General features: G+C 33.9%; 4 protein-coding genes across 4 annotated transcripts; 2 read left to right on the plus strand and 2 right to left on the minus strand.

Moving 5' to 3' along the window:
- Nucleotides 1-4,242: 4,242 nt before the first annotated feature.
- Nucleotides 4,243-4,502, plus strand: LOAG_04484 (hypothetical protein; the record flags this gene model as incomplete). The annotated part of the gene is made up of 1 exon (XM_003140021.2): nt 4,243-4,502. A coding segment is annotated over one exon (260 nt), but the record flags the coding sequence as incomplete, so codon positions are not given.
- Nucleotides 4,503-5,798: 1,296 nt separating this feature from the next.
- LOAG_04486 (hypothetical protein) lies at nt 5,799-9,141 on the plus strand. Its single transcript, XM_003140022.2, has 5 exons — nt 5,799-5,903; nt 6,343-6,597; nt 7,094-7,408; nt 8,202-8,441; nt 8,808-9,141. The coding sequence occupies exons 1-5, from the start codon at nt 5,838-5,840 to the stop codon at nt 9,036-9,038; spliced, it is 1,107 nt and encodes a 368-aa protein (XP_003140070.1). The 5' UTR covers nt 5,799-5,837; the 3' UTR covers nt 9,039-9,141.
- A 4,744-nt stretch (nt 9,142-13,885) lies between these two features.
- On the minus strand, nt 13,886-17,260 carry LOAG_04489 (2-oxoisovalerate dehydrogenase subunit beta). Its single transcript, XM_020446610.1, has 8 exons — nt 17,131-17,260; nt 16,834-16,980; nt 16,062-16,195; nt 15,653-15,808; nt 15,156-15,327; nt 14,631-14,776; nt 14,391-14,477; nt 13,886-14,157 (listed from the first exon to the last, which is right to left on the minus strand). Exons 1-8 carry the CDS (start codon nt 17,240-17,242, stop codon nt 14,011-14,013), a joined length of 1,101 nt encoding a protein of 366 aa, XP_020303078.1. The 5' UTR covers nt 17,243-17,260; the 3' UTR covers nt 13,886-14,010.
- Nucleotides 17,261-21,592: 4,332 nt separating this feature from the next.
- Nucleotides 21,593-22,548, minus strand: LOAG_04491 (hypothetical protein; the record flags this gene model as incomplete). Its single annotated transcript, XM_020446611.1, has 3 exons — nt 21,593-21,787; nt 21,875-21,988; nt 22,531-22,548. The coding sequence occupies 3 exons, from the start codon at nt 22,546-22,548 to the stop codon at nt 21,593-21,595; spliced, it is 327 nt and encodes a 108-aa protein (XP_020303079.1).
- Between the last annotated feature and the right edge of the window lie 141 nt (nt 22,549-22,689).

The raw sequence follows: 22,689 nt of genomic DNA on the forward strand, positions 1-22,689 counted from the left end.
AATTTAGAATTATTCCATGTTTTCTATTGTTGTGACTATTTATCACTTCTTTTATCCCATCTCTCTGTAGTATCGTACAATTACATTTCTCCTCCTCCTCCTCTTCTCATCATCAAATTCTTCGATGATGAATCTTTGAGAAAAAAAAAATTGAAATTCAAGACTTACCAGAATCTCATTTGGATTCAACTACCAAAGACGGTATTACCACCAAAAAGCCGTAAGGCCGTAACGATTCTGTTAATGATAGGACATCTCCTGAATTGGGGAAATTGTTCTTATACAGTCTAATATTTGGAAAAAATAAAGGTTAACTGGATTGCTTTATATCTTGTCCTTTCTCCATTCAAAAATTATTGCTATCAAAATGTTAAACATAAAGTTTTATGTCTTACTAAACAATAAGACATAAATGTGGATAGGTTGTTTGTAACACTTTTACTTTTTCAAAAATTTGGTAAACTTGCTTTCAACTCAATAAACTATATCTTTGCACATATGTCTAGTTTTCAGCACTTCCGTTAATATAAAGTATTACTCTAATTTCTTTATAGGTTCAAAATCGGTTTCAGATTTCATTTTGCTTTCTGCTTTACGATCCCTGCTTTCTGAACCATAATACTAAATAATTACACTATCACTTAGCAATCTTTTCGTGATCTCATTTTCCAATCTCTTACTTTCATGTTTAATTGTCCTATTTACCTGCTCACCTTTTTATTCATATTCACTCACATATTGCAACTGTTATTTACTTTGCATGAAAATAACACGTTTCTTTCGCGCAGATTTCAAAAAGTAAGCTTTCTTTGTCTATTTCAATCGTTTGTTCATTTTTAGATCATCTCGAAAGTATTCATTTTTCCTCTTATCATCTTTTCCTCCAACAAATTCGATTCGTAAGACATTTTATGAACTTTGAACCGCTTCATTGAAAGCAGTGGTGACACGACAAACAGTTTGCGATGCATTTGTGACTTTTCATTTCTTTCAATGGCATTGACTAAAAATAAATTTCTGAAATCTAGAAATCGACTTGTGAGAAGTTTACTTTCTTTTCCTTAATCTTTTTCATATATACAGTAGGTACGTTGTTGACCTTTGCCTCACATTGGTCATTATTGATTGATGAGTAGTGATTGACGTATTTCCCAAGCAGTAGTGCTTCATTCTAGCCAAGGAAGGTTTTCCTTCATTGTTGTTATGAAAATCGATCAGGAATTAAAAATAAAAAGGTTGTAATTATTAATTACTTAACGAAGCGTAAATTTTTCTCGCAAATAATCAAGAAACATGTAAAACGCTTCTTTATAATGTAGGATGATATGAGGGAAAAGGTAGCAGATTAAATTCCTTTTTCTCAGTGGTTCCTGTCCTTTATACATGAAGTTATCATGGCCAAAATTTCATCCTGGCACAAAGCAGCCTTGGCTATACTGAACTTTGCTTTACTGTAATTCATTTTCTGTAATTCATTTTATTAATTCATAGATATGTTTTTATATAATATGCGATTTTAGGAGTTCAAATTAATTTAATTAAAATTTGAAATGAATTAATACATGCCAAATCTTCTGAATAACAAAATATTGCGATAATTGTTGGATTAGTCAATAGCATTCCTTCAGCTTCTGAAAATATCTACCATTATCATACCATTATTTTGCACTGTAATGAAACGTTCACTCCACTTATTTTAATTAAGAATTATGGGATGGCACAGCATTATGACGATTGTTTGTTAGTTTGATCTTTGCTTTTACCGAAAATTTAACACAGCACTTGGCTTCTAATTTTCAAACTTAAAGTTCTGTAGACAAAAAAAAAGCTTCCCTGGCATTTTACCTCAGCTTACATTCTTCTCAGCCTCAATAATCCTGCAACTTCAACCTTATTCAGAAACAATTACTGCCTATTCTTTCTCACAATCACTTTTAGTACTGCAATATTCCTTATAATCTAATTTTTTTCTTTACACCTTTAGAGCTATTATTTGGTGAAGAACTAACCAATCGGAATGTCTTAACGCTAACTATAATTTCTTTCTGCTACCTTTTCATGAAAAGAGAAAATGATAAGTTTCAGCTTCCTCGTTACTTTTTTCTCATCATCGTCAGCAGCGGGCTACAGCCTTCGCGAGGATCCATATCACAACGGTGATGATGATCTTGATGATAACAATGGTGATAAATATAAGAATAACAGTGGTATATATATATATATATATATATACTCTTAGATGTAAGGTGCTTCTGATAACAGCAAAACTGTGGCGGAATATTAGGAATGCAGCTTCCCCGGAGATGGAACTTCTGGATTAAACCTCTCGACATATAAAACATATAAGATATCATTGTTGGTCTGTTTTGTTTAAAAAAAAAAAAAAAAAAGTTAGTTTTCTGGTTATTTATGATTTTATCAATTACCAGCTATATTGCTGCTTGTTGATACTATTTTCTATGTCTATTGTATATTCATATAAAACTGAAACAACATCTTGCCTGCTTATTTCTGCTCTTCCTTCTATGCTTACAACAATTGTAATAAAAGCGTTTCTTTTCAATGAACACTCAAGGGGCCAATCATTTATTCTTTCATACAACTTACTATCATTGTTATATCTCAGTTAACAGAACTATAACCTTACCAAACTGATCAACGATCCACGGGATAAAATTGTTTATAACTTTTGTTTAGGTTTATTCAACAATTATTTTTTTAGCATAAAACTTTCGTATTCTAAAACTTATTCATATCAAAAGTGTCAAGATATGCAAACGTCATTTTATAACATATACCTTTTAGCAATTACCCAATATTGCTTGACTTCAAGTTAATATCCAAACATAAAGGGTAGTAGGAATGCGTAAACACAGGCTGATGACGATGATAGGAATCTGATGACGCCATCAATGATACGTTCTTGAAGCCTTTTAAGGATGGCAGCCACTTTGTATAACTATTGGACCAAAATAATAGAGACAGAACCGCCCTGCGAATGTTGCGTTCTGCTTCGTTTTTCAATTCTATCTTAACTGGTGTGTCCGTATAGAGAGAAAGGGAAAGGGTTAGGGAAAAAAAGCAAGAGGTTGCTAAAAGTACCTCGAGAATCTCTTTTTGAACAGTTGAAATTTGAATTTAATCGACAGATGCTTCCCGTCATTGGTTTTTGAAATGAGGAAAGAAATATCCAATAAATTAGCAAAGACGGAGAAGAGAAGAGAGAGAGAAAGAAAGAGAGAATGAGTGGGCAAATAGACTAGGAATGATGTCATTCCGAGAAAGCTTGAAGGGTAAAAATGGCAGGCCATAGGACAATATGATGAGGTTAGTGCCTGTGGGCATTGTTGTTGTTCTCTTTTCTATGCAAAGAGCAGAGAGGCCAAGCTTTCGGTCGACCCTTTGAACAGGAAGGCCTGTGTTTTTCTATTCCATAAGCGAGCGCTTTGGTGTACCATGAATTTGATATGTGATGGAAGTGGATGGATTCTAGCTTATAGTTTAAGCTTATAAATAGCCTCAAGCTTAGAGTCCATCTGCTCCCATCTCATTCTAATGTGGTAGCTTTTTTAATTATTGACGTCATTAGCCTTTTGAGATGAAAAATATTCCGATTTGGTGACGTGATACAAGAATGTAGATAGTGTTGACTTCAGCAGTTGCGAAGACTGGCTCTAATTAGACAGCATATTGGGATAGGACTTCAGAAACTAGTAAGAATGAAGGTTATTTAAAGGAAGAATCATGTCCTTTCCCCTTCCTGAAACTGAAAAATTGCTTTTGTTATTAACATATGTGACTTTATTTGCCGAATTTTTCACGGGAAAGAAGTGTACCGGATGAAAATGTAACGAACGGAATGGGAATATTTCATTTAAAAGCCAATTCCTCTCAATATTTGTATTCGTTTTCACATTTTTAGTGATGTGCACTTCTCAATTGTGCATTTAATGTCCATAGTAGCAATAGAAGGGTGGCTGTGATGCAAATTCTTTGATCTGTGAGAGCACTTCACTTTAATTCATACAATTCCAACCTAATTTCGAACTTAAAAAGCGCTGCTTATTAGGAGGATTTCATTTCTTTAAATAGGGCGCATAGAGAATATATACTGTTGTTTACATTTGTTTGCATATTTATCTATGAAGCAATGTCGTTTATGTAATAAATTTTAATAAAAGACGAAATTCTTAATAATGACAGTGAAAGTTAGTGATGCAATATAAGCTGGATAAATTGCAGTATTTTACCCTCCGATAGATGGAAAAAATATAGGAGGTGGACATGAAAGAGGGAGAAAAAAGGAAGGTGAGCAAGCAAAAAAAGTTATTGTCATCGTGTGTCGTGTGCATCCTCCATCGGTTGTTTCGGATTGGCCTATCAGATATTTTCCAGTTTGGCTTTCCTGCTGTTGGTGTTCCTCATGCAATGACCTTGAAGTGAAAGCTGAAGTTCATCGAGGTCATCTTCTTCAGTCTCCTCCTATATATCCGTTATTCTAGTGGTCAGAGTAATGGATTATTACAGGAGTAAAGGTGGTAGCAGGCGGCGGATTGTTATTTTCATCAGATGAAATCATAAACATACTACCTATTTGATACCATCATTGAGAGGCTCTCCAAAGCATTCCAGTTCCAGCTTACAGAGCCAAGAAAAGAGGAGGGTCCATCATGCATGCACAGTTACCGCCTCCGACACAAATCAATCTTCAAGCTATTTTCATCACATCACATTTCATCTCACCACAACTATCCCTATTGTCATCATTTACATTATTCAATTGCCGCCACTCATATTATACTTCGCAAGATCTCATCACTTTCTTCCTCTTCTTTTGTAGCATTTTTTGCTGGATAGTATAAAACTGAGCAACACAATACTTATGCCGTTAAAGCTAATAGACTAATCGGCTAAATTCCAATTGAACAAACGGCTTTTAGACTGACCAAGAAGCGGAGCTGTCCTACAGCTTGAAATTAATTTGAAATAAATGGATTCAGCTTTGACTATGATTATAGCTCGGACAAAGATTACTCCGCCACCGTTGAAGCTAACGAAAGGCAAAGATCACTCCTCCAATAATTTTTTATCATTCATTGTGAATGGTACACATGACATTACGCCATTCATTTTGCCCATCAAATTACAGTCTGTTGACGCAGATCTTTTGCGCCCTGTTTAAAATTTTGAACTTTGATCGAATTGTTTCCAATGAACTGAAATGTTCACCAAAAAATATTCCCTTAAAAAATTAATTTAGAGAGTCAACATTTACTAGAAATGAATTGTAAATAAGTGTGATAATACAAATTGTGAACCACTTGAATAGCTTTCTTTACTCTTCCATCATAACTGGTTGTTTTATTGCGTCATTTCCGTTTTCGAATGAATTAGTACTTTCATACTCGCCTGCATACGTCATTTCTGGCCGCATTATTTTTATAACTTGCAGTAGTACTGTATTCTTCATGCATCACTGTCAATCCGGTATATTGTCGTTGAAGGATTTTTTGTAACTGTTGAACTGTTCTTTTGAAAATTTGCGTTTTCAGGAAGACTAATTTGCAGTTAAACTTAATTATTCAATTTTCCACTCAAAATCCATGATGATGTATATACAAAGCACTGATCTTAGGGATCTTAGGGTGGAATTTCTACCTTACCGAGTAAAAAGCAAAAGTCTTGAAAAATGCTGCATATTTTAATACTTTACCCAGTTTAATGATAGTTTAAAGCAGACGTTCCAGAAAATTTGCATAAAATTTCGTTTTTCATTTCTTAATCATATTTTAAATGCATTTCAGTACAATTCATCGTCAAGTTTTGCTGCTTCAAAAATGACCTCGGAATGTAGCTCTCAAGTTTATTCGTTATCAAGCACAACAGAGCTTAATCCGGCACAAGTAAATGCATTTCTTTCATTTTCCATCATCTATTTGGTTTTTTTTTCAGTACAGCTTTATTTTGCAGATTTCAGATTTCATGAATCACTTTTCGACGCTGGTTTAGTAAATTTTGATTGTTTGCAAAAGTGTTACATCAAAATTCAAAAATGTCATAAAAATAGCCATTTGTTTTTTGAAGAAGATTAATTTCTGTCAACAAATTTTGATGTCAGTTTTAACCAGTATCTCCTGAATCATCTTGAAATATGATTGAAAGTTATTTCGTTGTCTATGAGTCCCGTAGCTTTCGTATATTCTACTATTAAAAAAAATTCGGAAACCTTTACAACATTAATTTAATTACTATTCCCATTCTTCTACCACTTTTGAATTTCCAGTTGCTTGACTTCTTCAAGCACACTGTAGAATATTGAAGAAGACGTCAAGATTGTTTCAGGTGGAACGATTGCGCTCAGTACTTAATGAACAGGTAGAAATTCACGGAAGGGGCAATTTTCCGACAATCAGTGTACGTCTGCATGATTTGATCGTCTGTGTACGTGATAGTCTACGTGCAGCAGGTATTGGTCCAAAAAATGTGAAAATGAACGGTGGTGCTGCATCATATGTTGTGGCAACGGAGGAATTCGCATATTCAGATCTCGACTTGATTTTTCCAATGAGTTTCGAAAACGAACAAAGCTTTGATAGCGTTAGTCCCAATCGCTTTTCTTCATCGCTTAAAGATTTTATAATCAAACTTAAAATTGTCAACTGATAGTGCTAAATTGTCAAAAACCTTAAAAACCTGATTTCAAATACAAAGTGGAATTCCAAAGTTTTTTTGCATTCATTTTCTCTTCTGCATTTGATCTACCGCTCCCACTACAAATATAAGTTCGGTGAATTTCGCTTCTCCAGAAGAATTATTTGCATGTGAAATATCATAACTTTCAAATGGATTACTGCGATTTAAGAAGACTGGAAGTTGACACTGTTTACTTCTTGATTATTGCTGTTTAGGTAGATATGGTGGATTGTATTTAGGGTGGTAATGAAAAGTATATCCATTCATTTTTTCGAAACAAATAACGTTCCAGATTATAACACTACTTTTTGCAATCAAACCAAACAATTTCGTTCCCTAGACATTATCTGAGAGTAAAGTTTTGGAAGTTATAAATCAACATGAAGACAAATAGTTTCAGGTAAGATCGGCCGTTTTCGATGCTATGGTACAGTTAATGCCGGAATCGACTAATAAGGAAAAGATATCGGCCAATACGTTAAAGGATATTTATATCCGAAAAATGGTTAAAGTATCAGATGGTGATCGCTGGTCATTGTTTTCGCTTCACAACGATTTCGGACGATGTATCGAGTTAAAATTCGTGGATCGAATGCGGCGTCAGTTCGAATTTAGTGTTGATAGTTTCCAGATTACCTTGGATGTTTTATTGGATCGACCCGACCATCCAAAACCAATCATCACTGCTGAAAGCATGTTCGGTGACATTAACAAGGTTGCTCTCGTGTTTCCTTCAAAAATCCGCTTTAATCAAATATTTTGTTATTCTACAATACACATAAATATTGGAACCATTTTTATGATATCATTAAAATATGAATGATTTCTTTTCGTACTTCGAAATGATATGTCGAGAAAAAACTTTCCAAATGAAGGAAATTAGCTTAACATTAATGATAACTATTTAAGTTAATTTAGTCTTCTATCTCATTAAGATTACTTCTTTAGCAAGAAGAGAGAAGTAAATCATGAGCGATACAAAAATGACGGTCATTTTTATCTCAAAGAAATGCCCCGTTATCTCTCACTTCGAGTATCGTAGATTTTTTACAGTGCTATTCGGGATTTTTACACCTTTTCGTATTTTCATTCTGTTAAAGAAAAAAAATGAAGGGAAGTAATGTTGTAGTTCAACCAATAGTAGTAAATAGTTTTCCAGAAGGTGTTTTACATCAGGAAGGAATGAATAAGAAAACTGGAAAGTATGACGAAAGGATTTTATTCTTTTGTCAAGAATTTTCGTTTTAATCTAAAAAAGAACAAAATTCTCATATATAAATAAAGTGATTTAGATCTTAAAAAAAATTATAATAACTTTCTACATAAGGGAGGCTGTTTACTGCGCCTACTTATTGCACACATCAAATATTCCATTCAGGATATGTGGCAGCGAGAGCCTAACTTAGCTCTTGAGACCTTAGGAGGATGAAATGCTTATCACAACAAATTTAGATCCCATGTTGGATAATATCAGTGGTTTTTTGCTTCAAAAAAATTTTATTTTTCAGGCGTTACAACATCTGAACGAACGACTAATTGACACACGAAGGCCTGAGGAGATTCGTGGTGGAGGACTGTTAAAATATTGCCATTTGCTTACTCGCGGTTATAAAGCAGCTAGGCCAAACAAATGCCGTCAGCTCGAGCGGTATATGTGTTCCCGTTTCTTTATTGATTTTCCAGAAGTCAATAGCCAGGAAGTTAAACTGCGCGCCTATCTTGACAATCATTTTGGTACTGAGGACCAGGTTACTACTTTTCCAACTACTTTAGGGACTTTAGAAATTTCGACAGATTTAGAGAAATGACGTTGGCTTCAATATTTTTTACTGATAACAGATTTATACTTTTTGTATTTTATGTGACTAATCTGTCAATGCTTTAGCTCTTTCCTCAGGTTAATATCTTTTTTATTCTCGAAAATTATGCTTTCCACCAGATTTTGTTCAAAATGACTTCAAATCTTATGAATTCAATAAGTACGCATAAAAAAAATCGTACGTTGTTACAGATGGATTAGAGCAGAAATTGACTCATTAAATTGTTTCTCAGGAATACTTGATTAATGGCTGTTGAATTTAAGCCTTACTTCAAACTTAAAATTTGTACTTCAGGATAAGTATGATTACCTGCTATTGTTATATCGAGTAATCAGCGAGAGCACGGTTTGCCTGATGTCACATGAGCGACGACAGACATTATCAATGGTTGACAGGTTGGCTTATCAGTTATCCGTCAATATGTATTATCAGCAGAGCTGTATCGGCGGCTTTTGTGGACATACACCTCGTCAGACACTGTTGTATTTGCCACCAAATGCTTCCTACTGGATACCGGTTGTATAGAAATCAACCGAAACGAAAGCAACGACGCATCCGGAAATGCAAGTTTGTTTGCCGTGATGGAATGTAATATCTTTACATAACTTTTTTTGTTTTTGAATGGAAAGCTTGAAAACTGTTTCTTTAAAACAGGAAATTGAATTTAATAGTTATTTCGGTCTTCTCCATGTTTTGCTGAAGATATTTTCGAATAATTTTATTTAGTCATTGATAAAATAAGGGCTAAAGAAAGTCTCGTTCAAGACCTCAGTCACCAGTTTCAGTCTAAATCACTTTATTTACGGTTCATTTATTCATGCTGTTCCACCTTTTCCAACTGTATTTTTTGGAATTCATTAGAGCATGTTTTGATGTATATGTATATCAAAGTCTTTATAAAGAATTGTAACTAGCTTTATTTTTTTTTCGTTTCAACATTGTCTCTTAATCGTCCTTCTCGAGTCCAGAATTCTTCCACATGATCATTCTGTTTTTTCGAGAATTAATTAGTTGTGTAAAAAGTGTATGTTATACCTTTACTTCTTCCCTTCAAAGCTCTCTCCTTACTTAGCTTATCATATGATACAACAAAACACTTTCCTTGCCTGAATTGAAAATCTTTTCTACATTCTCATATCATTCCCAAATCAGGTCTTTATAAATTTTAAAGTAGCATAACTTTTCGATCAAATATTTGCTTTAATTTGCAAAGGGAAATTAAAATGAATTCAAACTTTTGCTCCGTCATGATCAAGCTCTTTAAATAGTACATATCCTTATTCAAAGAAATTGAGCACTATTTTAAAATTTCATTTTCAAGTCAAATACTTTTGAACATGTAAAATATTTGTATCACAACGGTTACCTGACAGGAATGGCCTTCACCTTCATACAAGTTTTGCTGTTCTCACTTGACTTCTTCTCAGACTTCTTCTCATTTGTTTATCCGTCCACATATGCAAGCACGAATTTGAAAATACAGCGCCAACATCTCTCTCTCTCTCTCTCTCTCTCTCTCTCTCTCTCTCCCAACCCCTATCAGAACGACATTTCGTAGCACTTTTAAATCCGTGACTATTGGTTCTGTGCTTTAGTATCTATCCTATCCCTTTGCTCTTGCGCCCGGAACCAGATATTTTCCGTTTCTGAACCATTTCTGAACATTCTGAACAAACTTTTACTGTCCTTTTTATTTCAAACGTTGTTCCGGTATTCTGTTCTTTTTTCTTTTACAATTTATCCTTAAAGAAACTGGTTGCCTTTGCTATCCACGGCTTCTAAGTGCCTACTTCCTATTCCCGTATCTTTTCTTATCTTTACCGCCATCTCACCAATATAGATTTCTCTCAAAGGCTTTTTTTTCTTTCCTCCAATAAATTTCCTTCAATTCTTCACATTATTGAAGACAACCACCGTAAATAGTTGCCAGTATCTACCGAAGGATGGCTTCTAAAGAAAATTTCTTCATCTTCATTTCTCTAAAATTGCTGAAAATCGACTTGTTTACGTGCGGTGATCGTTTCTGATGATCAATCTATACAGGAGCAATGGCCCATTCAAATTCTTCTACTATTTGCTTTACGTGGATTCGATAGAAATTGGCCGTTGATCCTTCCTTCTATTCTTTCTCATCCTTTCTCTGTACTTGTCTAAGCAATTTTGAGTTGAATTTTTACCGCCAATCTTTATTTTTTGTCGGTTTTAGTTCTCCAAAAAATTCTCACATGATTTTTAAATATGAATAGTGCAGTTTCTGATTGCACTATTCTTTATACTTCACAGAAAATACTCTCCCTCAAACCTTCTCTACTTTTTAGCTTTTATTACTCCTCGTACGATATGAATGCAAGCGAATCTGTCAATATCATTCGTACGTAATCGCAGAACACGTGATCTGCTTTCTTAATTTATTTCATTTCATTGCACTTAATGACTGATTATCACCAGTATGATAATGATTTCATTTAAAATGTAAATCGTGTTTCAACGTGGAGAAGTTCGTGAAATGAACATTTCTTGTTTGAATTTTTCCCTACAAATGTTAAATGTTTAATTAATTTATTTGAATGTTTGATTGTACTGTTACATGGTGAGAAAGGTCTTATGCGTATGCAATAGTCTTTTTCAGCATCAACGGACATTATATCCTGTTGTTATCACAATTCCCTCCTTTGACCCTCTTTGAGCAATTCTTAAGTTCGGCGACCTGTGATATCAGTACATAAAGAGCTGGTTAGATGTTTGTGTAGTTGTACAAAGAATTCAGCATTTGTTTGGAAGAAGAGAGTGAAAAAAGGCATGAGGAAGAATTAATTTTTTCATTAGCGGTCTGCATACTCCAGTCACAGCTCTCAATTATTGATAAGATCAAATTGCATTACTAAGGAAGATGCTGTAGTAGATGGAGGTGGAGGGAGAGAGGAAATTATTAGTCTGTTCATGAATTATTCAGATTCGTATCCATAGGCGCTCTGTTGAGGAATTCATGCAACGACAGCGTTTTAATATTGTTCTGCTTCTCTAAAAAAGTTAAAGTTTTTTGGTAACTTCCCACCTTACTGAGAAAAGTAATAAAAAAATTGTAACATCTTTGGTTCGCAGTTTACTAGCTTGCAAGACAACACAATGGAAGGAGGGCTTGGTAGTTGGAATCTGTAGAGGTGGAAAAAGCTAAATGTCAAAATCTTGGAACAACTTGCATTACAGTCATGACAATATGATTCGGCGGATAATTTTTTTGTCGTTGTGATAATTAGACTTGAAGCTTTAAATTTATGAAGAACGAAATCTATCCTAGCTCTGAGCAATTTTGATGTATAATATGACGCACATCTTAGAACTGAAATCTCTCGATGCAAGATAAAAGAATGTCGCGTAGATAGATTTTGCTTCAACGATCTCTTCTAAAAGTATCATGCCGGTCGAAATAAGGAACATCCACCAGTCAGCTAAAACAGCAGGGAATCTTGGCGTTATGTAATGATAAGTAACAATTAAGCATTACTAAAGGATTCAGTACCCCGCTTACTAGCTATCTTCATCAGAAGCGAAATTAAAAAGCATATGTTCATTTGCTCTCATGACATTGCATATTTTTCTAAGCTTTACTTTCACTGAAAATTGCCTATATCAAGTAAACACGTGGGAGTATTGAGTATTTTGGGATTAACGAAGAATGCCTGTGACATTCAAGGACTTGAGAGAAGTAGACTGACTGCTTGCTGCTAACTTCAAGCTCAATACATTATTAGCCAATGTTAAGCAAAATGATGTGATGTGGCAAAAAGAGTTCTTGCATTAAAAAGTGTTTTTTTTCCCCCCTCTTCCGAGAGCAAAGGAAGTAAATATTAAAGCTTCATTGCACGAAAGCTTTAATCCACGAATGGTTACATTTAGCAAAGACGGGTGGATAAGTAAGTGAATGATGTCAACGAGCATCATCGACAACTCACTTCCCAGGTTTGTATAGGAAAGAGTAGGCGCTGTTTATTTAACCACTGCCAATTTCTTTCTCTTGTCCTGTGCTTTCATCTGTTTTTCTTCTAAAATTGAGAAAAACAATGCAAGGAAGCCTTCCCTTCATGCGCATTCTTCTATTAAGAAAGCCGTTTAGAGCATGAAATGACTGCACAATGACGTGTATAAAGTTGCTTGTCCGATTCATTTTATAAATCATTTCGCTTGAATTTTTTCTGGAATAAACAGGTGGAATCCTTGCCTGAAATATTCATATTAGTTATTTTCTATTCCATAGGTTTAAAATGACCAGTTAAAATCCATCAAATAAGCTACTCGTCTACAATCTTTTACAATATTTCGATGAAAGTGGAAGTTTGCAGGAATACGAAAGCAAAATTTACTGTATATTTTGATCATAAAGTGTTATTGCGAACTACTAATCGGAATATTTCACTAACGGCACCTGAATAAATCAATAGCAAATAACAATTATTCATCCCTCGAAATCTTTAAAAGAGCAAGAGTGGGAGTTTAAGTTGGTTCCAGTCAAAAAAAATGTGACGAATAGATTTCGAGGCTGGAATTTGAACATACTGAAGACACCAAATAGTCATGGTAGTCGTGGTAGTTGTCATTATTAGCTTGCACTGTTTCTCATTTTGCTTATCTCATTATTTTCAAGCCCCATAAAGAACGAAGAAGTTGAAATGAATGAAAATGAACTGGAACAAAACTGAAGAAAAAGTGCTTTTGAACAGGAAAACAATTGAAATAACATGGAGTTCCAACTTGTCTTCACTATTGTAAAAGGAAAACGAGTGAAGGACATTGGAAAAGTTTATATGAAATAAATCATAGAAGGAAAATGATGGCCCTTAGAATTGGCAGGATGAATTTTGAAGACGGTTTGCGTGACTGTTACAAACATAGTTCAGAGTACTTCAAAAATGAATGTAGAACTGAAGCATACATGAGACCATGGAATTCAACTGGAAAAAAAAAGCAATGAAGAATGCAAACAAAACTGAAAAATTATGTTCGAAAAAGATTTCGAAACTTAACTGAGGTTGATGAATGTTTTAAACGTCCCAATTTTACGTGCCTTCTGAAACATTCAATGATTTTGCGAGTAACGTGCAAAAAAGTGTCATCCAACTTTAATTCTAAAAAAAATAGCAATAAGAATGATGGGATAGGATATCACGGCACCACATTGCATCATATAAAGAGAGTGGAAATATGACACCAAGAAAACTAATTACAAATAAAATAGCGAATCATAAGCAATTAAAATCACAAAAGTACATGGCAAAATGTCACTAAAAATTGGCAAATTTGAATAAAATTCAGGTATACTTAAAATTCCGAAAATTTTCCGGAAAAAATCTCCGTCTTCAGTCTCTAAAATCAACTTCCGAATTTATTTGAACATTTGGAATTCTCCTTACCCTCAGCTTTGCATTAATGATTATTTCAATAGCAAATTAATTATCAATTAACAAAATATGCGTTATTTCAACATCTGCGGAAGAAAAAATTAATGTTGAAAATCGATTAATTTCTTGATGGATTCTATCACACGCCACTTCGTCGGTAGATAAAAGGGTTCGAAAATATGCGGAAATGGTGTGTCCCAGCCGCAAACACGACTAATTGGAGCCTCCAAGTGCAAGAAACATCGTTCCTGAATACTTCAGTATTACTAGGATTAAGAGTCTTGTGGATCCATTTTGCACAATAGAAATACGCTTAAAAATTGTTGCAGTATTGTTTTTTAGAAAAACTGGAAAGAAAATTGTCCCCCAATTATTAGCCGAAGTTATCGTTTGAAACCAAAATTTAAAATTTAATCTTCCCAAGGAAAAATAATTAACAACAGATAATTCTAACAAAAACAATGGTACACAGTTTTCTCACCTGAACTTTCGCTGATATTTCGGCTGCAAATCCGGAGGTTATGGGTGCTTCATGAGTTACTATTAGATGACCAGTTTTATAAACACTCTAAAGACAACACTTATTAATAAATTTAAGCTGTTAAAACCAGCAACATTTTTATTTATTTTTACTTCGAAAAAAAAACCATACCACATTTCATATTCTCAACAATAGCGCACAAAAGTGAAACAGACCATAAGTTTAAAAAATTGAACAAACCTCCGCAACCGTATCAATATCCCATGGCAAGATAGTTCTCAAATCAATCACTTCACAACTAACACCAATTTCTTTCTCAACCATTTGCGCAGCATCAAGTGCAACATGCAGTTGGGTACCCCAGCTGACAATTGTTACATTTTTCCCTGTAAATTAGAACAGTTTCAACTTACCTCGACATACCTATTACACTTATTATTTGATTATCATAATGGATATCAAATCAAAAGAAAAATGAGTAATAACATAATATCAAATCAAAAGAAAGATGAATAATATATGAATTCGGTAAATTGTGTGGAACGAATGCAGTTTTGCATTTCCAAGGACTTCTGGAAATTTTAAAAAAACTAGTCAATACTATTAAATTAGAACTTGGACCCCAGATTGAACTTTAACTTTCATGTAGATTGAATGGAAGTTTATAAAGCATGAAATCATAATTTGCATAACCGTAAAACGAATGATCCATGGAAGAATCTTCAGAACAAATGATTTAAAAAAAAAGAGGAAATATTTGCACACCTTCCTTAACAACTTCAGCTTGTCCAAGCTCAGTCTCGTAATCTCCGACTGGAACGTCTTCAACAGCTGCACGATACAGCAATTTTGGTTCAAAAAATATACATGGATTCTCGTTTCGAATGCATGCCAGCAGTAAACCTTTCGCTTGAATCGGTCCACGTGGAACCACTACCTTAAACACATGCTATCACTCATTCAGAAAATTTCTGAAATAAAGGAATATAAGCTGAGAGATTTATGTTTAAGGTTTCAGAATATTGAAGTGCAGCACACTGAAATTAAATCTAAAAGTTTTGTTTTCCGTCTTCTTTTAAATTAATTCACCACCAACTTTCGATGTTTTAATTACATTTGCAGCATTAAAAAGAATCACTTCAACTTAAAAGGAAAATGTGTATGATGAAGTAGAATGAAAATGAAACGGATGCGTATTCTGAAAGCGATGAAGGAATGGCGTCGAAGACGTTCACAAGACTTTCAGTAAACAAAATTCATACCTTCAAACCCGGCGCATGTGTAAAATAAGCTTCAGGGCTTTGAGAATGATAGAGACCGCCATGACCAACAGCACCCCACGTTGCTCTTATTGTTAATTTTCCACAGTTAAACAAATTTCCACTTCTATACCGATACTTGGCCGCCTCATTAACAATCTAAAAACACAATGATAGCAAAAATCGCAAATTGATAAGCTATTGCAGAGCTTTATCCATATAAGTTCAATCTCAACTTAACTAGACTCAGTAGTCTAAATGAAAATGAGGAATTGTCCGTACCTTAATCAATGTATATACCTTCATTAGCACAAAAATTATTGTAGGTTTAAACTAACTTAAACTTATTAATCCAGGCTCAATAAACTGGAAATTACTAAGCCTATATATTTGTAGATTCAAGATAAATTACCTGATCGAAAGCTGGAAATATATAATCAGCAAACTGTATTTCTGCAATGGCTGTCGAACCACAGACTGCTAAACCGATGCCAAAACCAGCTATTCCTTGCTCGCAAATGGGTGTATTGAAAACACGATCCTTGCCTGTAAAAATAAATCAACAATTGAAAATAGCGTTCACGATCAATCCCTCAGATTTGGATTATGTAAAAGAAATAGAAGCATCTTCAAATAGAAATTTTTAGGAACTTTTTTTTAACCATGTAATTTTCTACTTAAATATTGAACTGATGCATGACAATAATAGAAAATTGCATATAATACATGTATTTTGAAAGTTCTTACATAACCCTGGTAATGAGATGAAAGATTACATGTATTAAACAAAAGTGCCCTTGCAGTGAAATCAAATATTCTGATCCTTACAAATACTGCTTTAAAAAAAATAAAAAGTAAAAAATGAAAACTTCAGGAAGTATTGTAGGAAGCAGGAAGTCATGCAGTCCTTTTTTTTCAAACAGTTGGACTCGTTCTTTCTACATTCCTCTTTTCAAGTTTAGCACTTCCTACTGTACTCAATTTAGATAAATCCAGTTTTGTTTTATTAAATATGAAATTCCACCTGCAACTATTACATACATAAGCAAAAAAACTTTTCAAGGTACTGAAAAGTGCACAGAAGCCCATTGCACTACGTGAAATGAGCTAAATTTTTAATCCCAATTAAATAATAATCAACAAAGATGATAATATGCATTTGGCAACTGTAGAAATTTACAGACCATATTTCTCCTGCAAGCCAACAGTACATCGGAAAACGCCACCAAATGCAACATCCTCGCCAAAAAGACATGTGGAGGAATCGCTTTCCATTGCAATGTCCATTGCGTTGTTGATCGCTTGGCATAAATTCATCTTGCTTGTTTCACCTTAACTTTACATTTACGAAAATGATCGAAAAGGAGCGAATTACAGGTATGGATGACTATGTCTCCTTTTACTGATTGAAATATGTCCATAAATGTTCGCCAATGTGTTAATTAAATTATTCTGGCAAAAAAAAAAAACAGTAACAAAACCAAATGAAGGGTCTGGTTGGCTGGGCACAAATGCAATGCCTGACACACATCGTGTCGAAAAGATTTTTCCGAGATTTGTCAACGATTTCATAACATATCGTGTTATCTCCATTGTTTTCAAACAGCTAAATTATGAAAAACAATTATCATTCTATTACTGACTGTACAAACTACCATTCATTACATTACTTTATAATGAAACAGAAATACTATCAGCTTTAATTGCCTGCATTTGGCTTCATAAATATCAATTACCGTACTCTCTGTCTCCAAAACTTAAAAAGTAACCCAGTAAAGGAATATGTTTTAATAGCAACAATGCTTCAACAATGCTGGCAAATTTGTCTTCTGTGAAGAGCATGTGAAACACACTATGAAAACAAAACGTCACGCAGTTTGCATAATGGAAAGGGCACTGGGACTATTCCCAACAAATCTAAGCTAATATTTAGCTCATGACCTTATAAGCAACTCTTTAAAATGACACAGTTGACACTGTCATATAAGAAGAAATGAAAAAGCCCGGTGGTGAAGTGAACAACGACGGACGGATGTTACACAGAGAAAGCGTCGCAGTGTTTACATGAAAGTCAGTGAGGGTGCCACTACTGATTTGTACAGTTTTCGCTCTTTCATCCATTTGCTTACACTATGAGTGAAGAAGCGCTGCTTACCCATACGCCAAGCTGTATGTTACCAAGTGTTGTCATCTTGAGCATTGACTAACTCTATCGAATAGGGATGGATGAATAATTGTTGAAGGTTGGGTTTCTACCGAATCGCTGAAACAACGTTCCCTTTCCCTGTCAACTTTTTGTCTTAATTGCCATTTGTAAAGAGTATCTTAAAATAAAAGGTATTGGAAAGATAAGACAAAAGTGTATGCAGTAAGTGACGTAAGTGATAAGATCTCCACATATGATGGAAGCACATTGTAGAAGAGTGACAATAATGCAGAAAGATGCTCGAATTGATGACTTCTTTTTTTCATTAGTGAAACATTGGGTATTGTATTTCACTCCGAAATGAATCACTTGTGGTAAATTTACTTATCACTTTCATTAAAGCGTTATCATCTAATTTATTGATTGTAGAAGTATCAGTGATCTGAGCAAATTTGCAACAACTTTTGATAAACGTGGAAATGTGTATACAATTAGTAGACAGATTTAAACTGTAAATGTGATGTTTACATTCAGTCCATTGCACTGAATTGCTGAGTTGAACCTATCTATGAATGCAATTATGAAAGAGGTTGGAGGTCATCTATTTTTCCATTGCCAACTAAATTGAATTGGAGAGATGGTTGTGAACCTTAATTATTTCCGTTCCATAAATATATAATACCCATTATGGGTAACTTTCCCGAAAGTAATGAGAATGTGTTAAGAGAAGTTGAGTAGAGAGATCAGTGCAACGAACTTAAAAATAATGTCCACTACTGGCAAGTTTAAGTGCAGAAAACGGGAAGGCCAAAAAGTTACGAGGAAATCAGTAATAATTCAGTCTCAGCCAAGAATATGTCTTAGAATCACAGCCTATTATTTTACAACAATTATAATGCTATCCAGTTTTTGGATGGATTAGTTCATAAGGATCCAATTCAAATGGCAAATACCATAAAATTAAAGAGTTAGAATCGGTAATCTATCAAAATAATTATTGAAACTTGCCAACATTAAGAAATTATGATATAAATAATGTTAGGCTTATTAGGTCCTCAAGTACCACGTTGCAATAAAATATGTTGGGCAGAAAACGATACCCATTTTATGAATAGTCGATAGGCGATGATAAGAGTATTTTGAATGATAGATTAAAACTGAAACAAGTAAGTTAAGACCGTTCAGATGATATTAGTAATAATATCGTAGTAGAATTAAGGGTACTTCTAAAAATCGAACACTTTGGTGAACTACCTTTACTTCATCACGTTCTATCAGTAAACTTATCGAAAACAATTTGAATCACAATTTTTTTAACAGCCTTTTTATTATACCGTGTTGAATCCGACCCCAGGAACAGTTTCTAATACAATTAATAGATATGCTTCGGAGATGCATTTTTTAAAGAATTTGTTAAAATGTAATAAAAAAATTAAAGTTCTTTTGTTAATGACAATAGTTGCAATATCATAATGGAAATGTGCATTTAACCAACAAATCATCAAAAGATTACTGTCGGAATTCGTTAAATTAACATGAAATTTTTAAAATGAAAATGCTGAATTCATTCCAATACCATCAACGCTAAGTTAATCTCATTTCTCCCCCGCTTTAGAATATCGATAATAGTTTTAGCATTTGTTACATCTTTCGGTGTATCTTTTGTTTATTGCAAAAGTTGCTTAAATGGATGGATGGATGATCCCGAAAATGTTTACACCTGTCTCGCAGTGCATAAACGACTTCATTTGTTACAGCAGTTATCCCAATTTCTTCAACACATTACCGATACCACTTACGACCAATAGATCCTCTTTATCATCCTTGAACAGAAGCTTAATTTACCCTGTTAGAGCGCAGACTTCGTGAACAATCCCAAAACATGAAATTCCACTTTTGACTTCTGCAGTGTTATCGAAAACGTTGAACTATTTTACAGCAAAATAATTCCCAACTTGAATATGGACCAATAATTTCGGGTTCGAGAACATATTTGCATACGTCATAGCAGCTTGTTCATCAAAAGAGAGGAGCATTTATTTTCAAAACCATCGGCCTTGTTTTGGTTTGTTTTTTCTCGTATTAATTTGTTTTTATTTGTTAAGCAAGAATAGTAAAGTTAACGTAGCTATTACCGAGTTAGAACTATTAATTTTATTCTAGCAGAACCTTAATGTATAGGTTTATGGAAGGACGTGAAAACATTTCCAACTACTTTGTTTTGATTTTTTTAAGTAAGAATACTGTCTACTTTTCAGTACAATATTTGGAAATGTTAAGAGGGATTGATGATATCGTAAAATTTTACATCAATTTTACTTTAAAATAAACGAAAATTTATTACTGAATATTGCATTATAACATAATGATAACAGCAATAACAATGTGCAACAGTTTTTTCAGCATTTTTGTTTTTCTCAAGTCATAGATAGATAGCTGAGTGTGAAATTTTCAACTGTAAAGGATAGTTTTACATAATCACAATGACACCACAAATGGAAGAATCATTTCGAGTAAATTCGAAGCATTACAAGGGATGTAGGCAAGCTCTTCTTCCAGTTTTCCAAATGAATATTGTATATTTTTTTAGGTTTGGAGTGAGGTGACATGTCAAAAAATATGAATAATAATTGATGGATATTAATAAAGAGGTACAAAGGGCTTCAAGAATAAATTCTTAACGAACTTATGGTGAACTTTGCACTTTGAATTAGGAATTCTCGAGGGTGGAGTATGGAAATGATCGAAAATTATAAATAATAAGCTGTGAATGAACTATTACAAAATTTGTCCGAATCATACGGATATTAGAGGTAACAAGTGAAAAGAAATAAAAGAGAAAAAAGAAATCTTGAAAACAAAACATAAGTACAGTAAGAGTAGTTAGGCAAAAGGTAGATGGAAAATAGCGCATGGTAAAGCGAACAGATATGATAACTAAAACTACACTACTGGGACCTTGGCTAATTTTTATCTGATGCACTTTATGCATTAGAACTAGTCTGTCATTTGCTGTAATTAGCGCTAATTGATTTTAGTAAATGGTTCGCTGCAAAATATAACTTTGTATGTCACTAATTGGCTTCATTTACAAATAACCGTCTGAATTATTAGTTTGAGATGTACAATCAGCTTGTAATCAAGTAACTAAAAAAATTTATCGATTAATTCTAGTTATTTTAAATATTAACTTTTTAGGAATTGTATGACATTGAAAAAACGGCGTGAAATTTAAAACTGGTTGTCATCATCCTTAGAATATTTTTTTGCCCGTAAAACAATATCATTGAGTGAAAACAGTAAAAGAAAGAGAGAGTTGAAAACACAATGAGGCGTATCAGCACACTAAGCTTTTAAAGTTTATTAACAAAATCCAATCAAGTTGAATTCCCAAATGAATCGATGGATTTTAAAAGAGCATGAAAATCGCTGAGAAGGAACTAAAGTGGATGATGAGAATAGTTAAACGAAATACGAATTAAAAGAATCAAAATATGATGAAATTTGAATTTATTCGATCACTTTTCATTTGATTTTAAGCTAATGTTTAGATTAATTGCTACGCTGACACTAAACTTTCTGCTTGAAATAAATTAAATATGAAATGAAATGACCAAGAGTGAAATATTGTTGAATGCAGAGAGAAGAGTAAATCCATATTCTTTGTATTCTGAAAACCATAGATCTAGACTGCTGTGATTCATCAGAAAATATTCATTTTTATCAGCTTCTTATATTGCATCAATAAAACTTGGGATAACCAAATCTAACAGAAATCATGCACAATCTAGTATGCTTCATAATTCTGACTTTCGAGCAGTCGATTCATGTTTCTGTTGCCGCTGTTGCTGTTCGGGAATGTTGGGCTGCGGAGTCTGACCTGTTGATAATGTTTTTGGATCCAACAATTCTGGCTTTGAGAATAGCATTAGTTGCAGCTTTGCTGTTTCATTTTTCAGTAAAACGACTTGGCTGCGGAGCTGGATGTTCTCCTAGAATTATTAATGAAATTAAATAGCTAGAACTAGAATATCAATTACTTCTATTATGACTAAATAAAAGATTAAAATCGACCGCACTTGCTCCAGAAATGCCGCTCTTGCTGCAACTGCTTCTTCTTTTTGACGCCTCGCATCTCTTGACCTCTTTGCTGCATCGTTATTTTTTCGCCGGCGCTCATAATAAGCTTCATCCTGAAAAAAGATTCCTTATCTAGAAGTTTGGAATGCTAAGTAAGGATTCCGGAATTTCCGTAAACAGATTTGAATTTTGATCCAATTCCAAAATGTTTAACTTTATCAATGACTTCCAAATCATTCACTTCATGAATAGTTCTTTATGGGAGTGGTCAGTGTTTCCAATATATTCAAATGAATTCATTGAACCAGAAGAAATTTGTATATGACAATTTATGGTCCTTCCGATAAGTAACAATGACAAAAAATGACAATAAATGCAAGTCATAGCCATCTTCGGAGAGTACAGCTACTCCCTCTTTTTTGTGGTCCCCTCTCTATTTCTAGAGCATATTGTCACCGTTTCTGTGAAGGGAGCTCAAACACAATTCATAATGATGACCCATCTGTTGCCTTTATGGAATTGGTATTTTCGCTCAAAATAAAACGCTTGTGTCTCAAACTTTGCATGATTGGACAAATACACTTAATTTATGAGTAAGAGACGGATATCTAGACGTTGAAACAAATCAGGTCGATCAGATCAGTACTGGACTGACATCACAGATCAGATTCATGCAGTCTAAACACACACACACACACACATACACACACACATATACACACACACGCACACACATATACACACACACACACACATACACACACACACACAGACACACACACACACACACACACACACACAACACTATTCTAGT

This window comes from Loa loa (assembly GCF_000183805.2).
Source record: "Loa loa unplaced genomic scaffold supercont3.53, whole genome shotgun sequence".
Classification (NCBI taxonomy): domain Eukaryota; kingdom Metazoa; phylum Nematoda; class Chromadorea; order Rhabditida; family Onchocercidae; genus Loa; species Loa loa.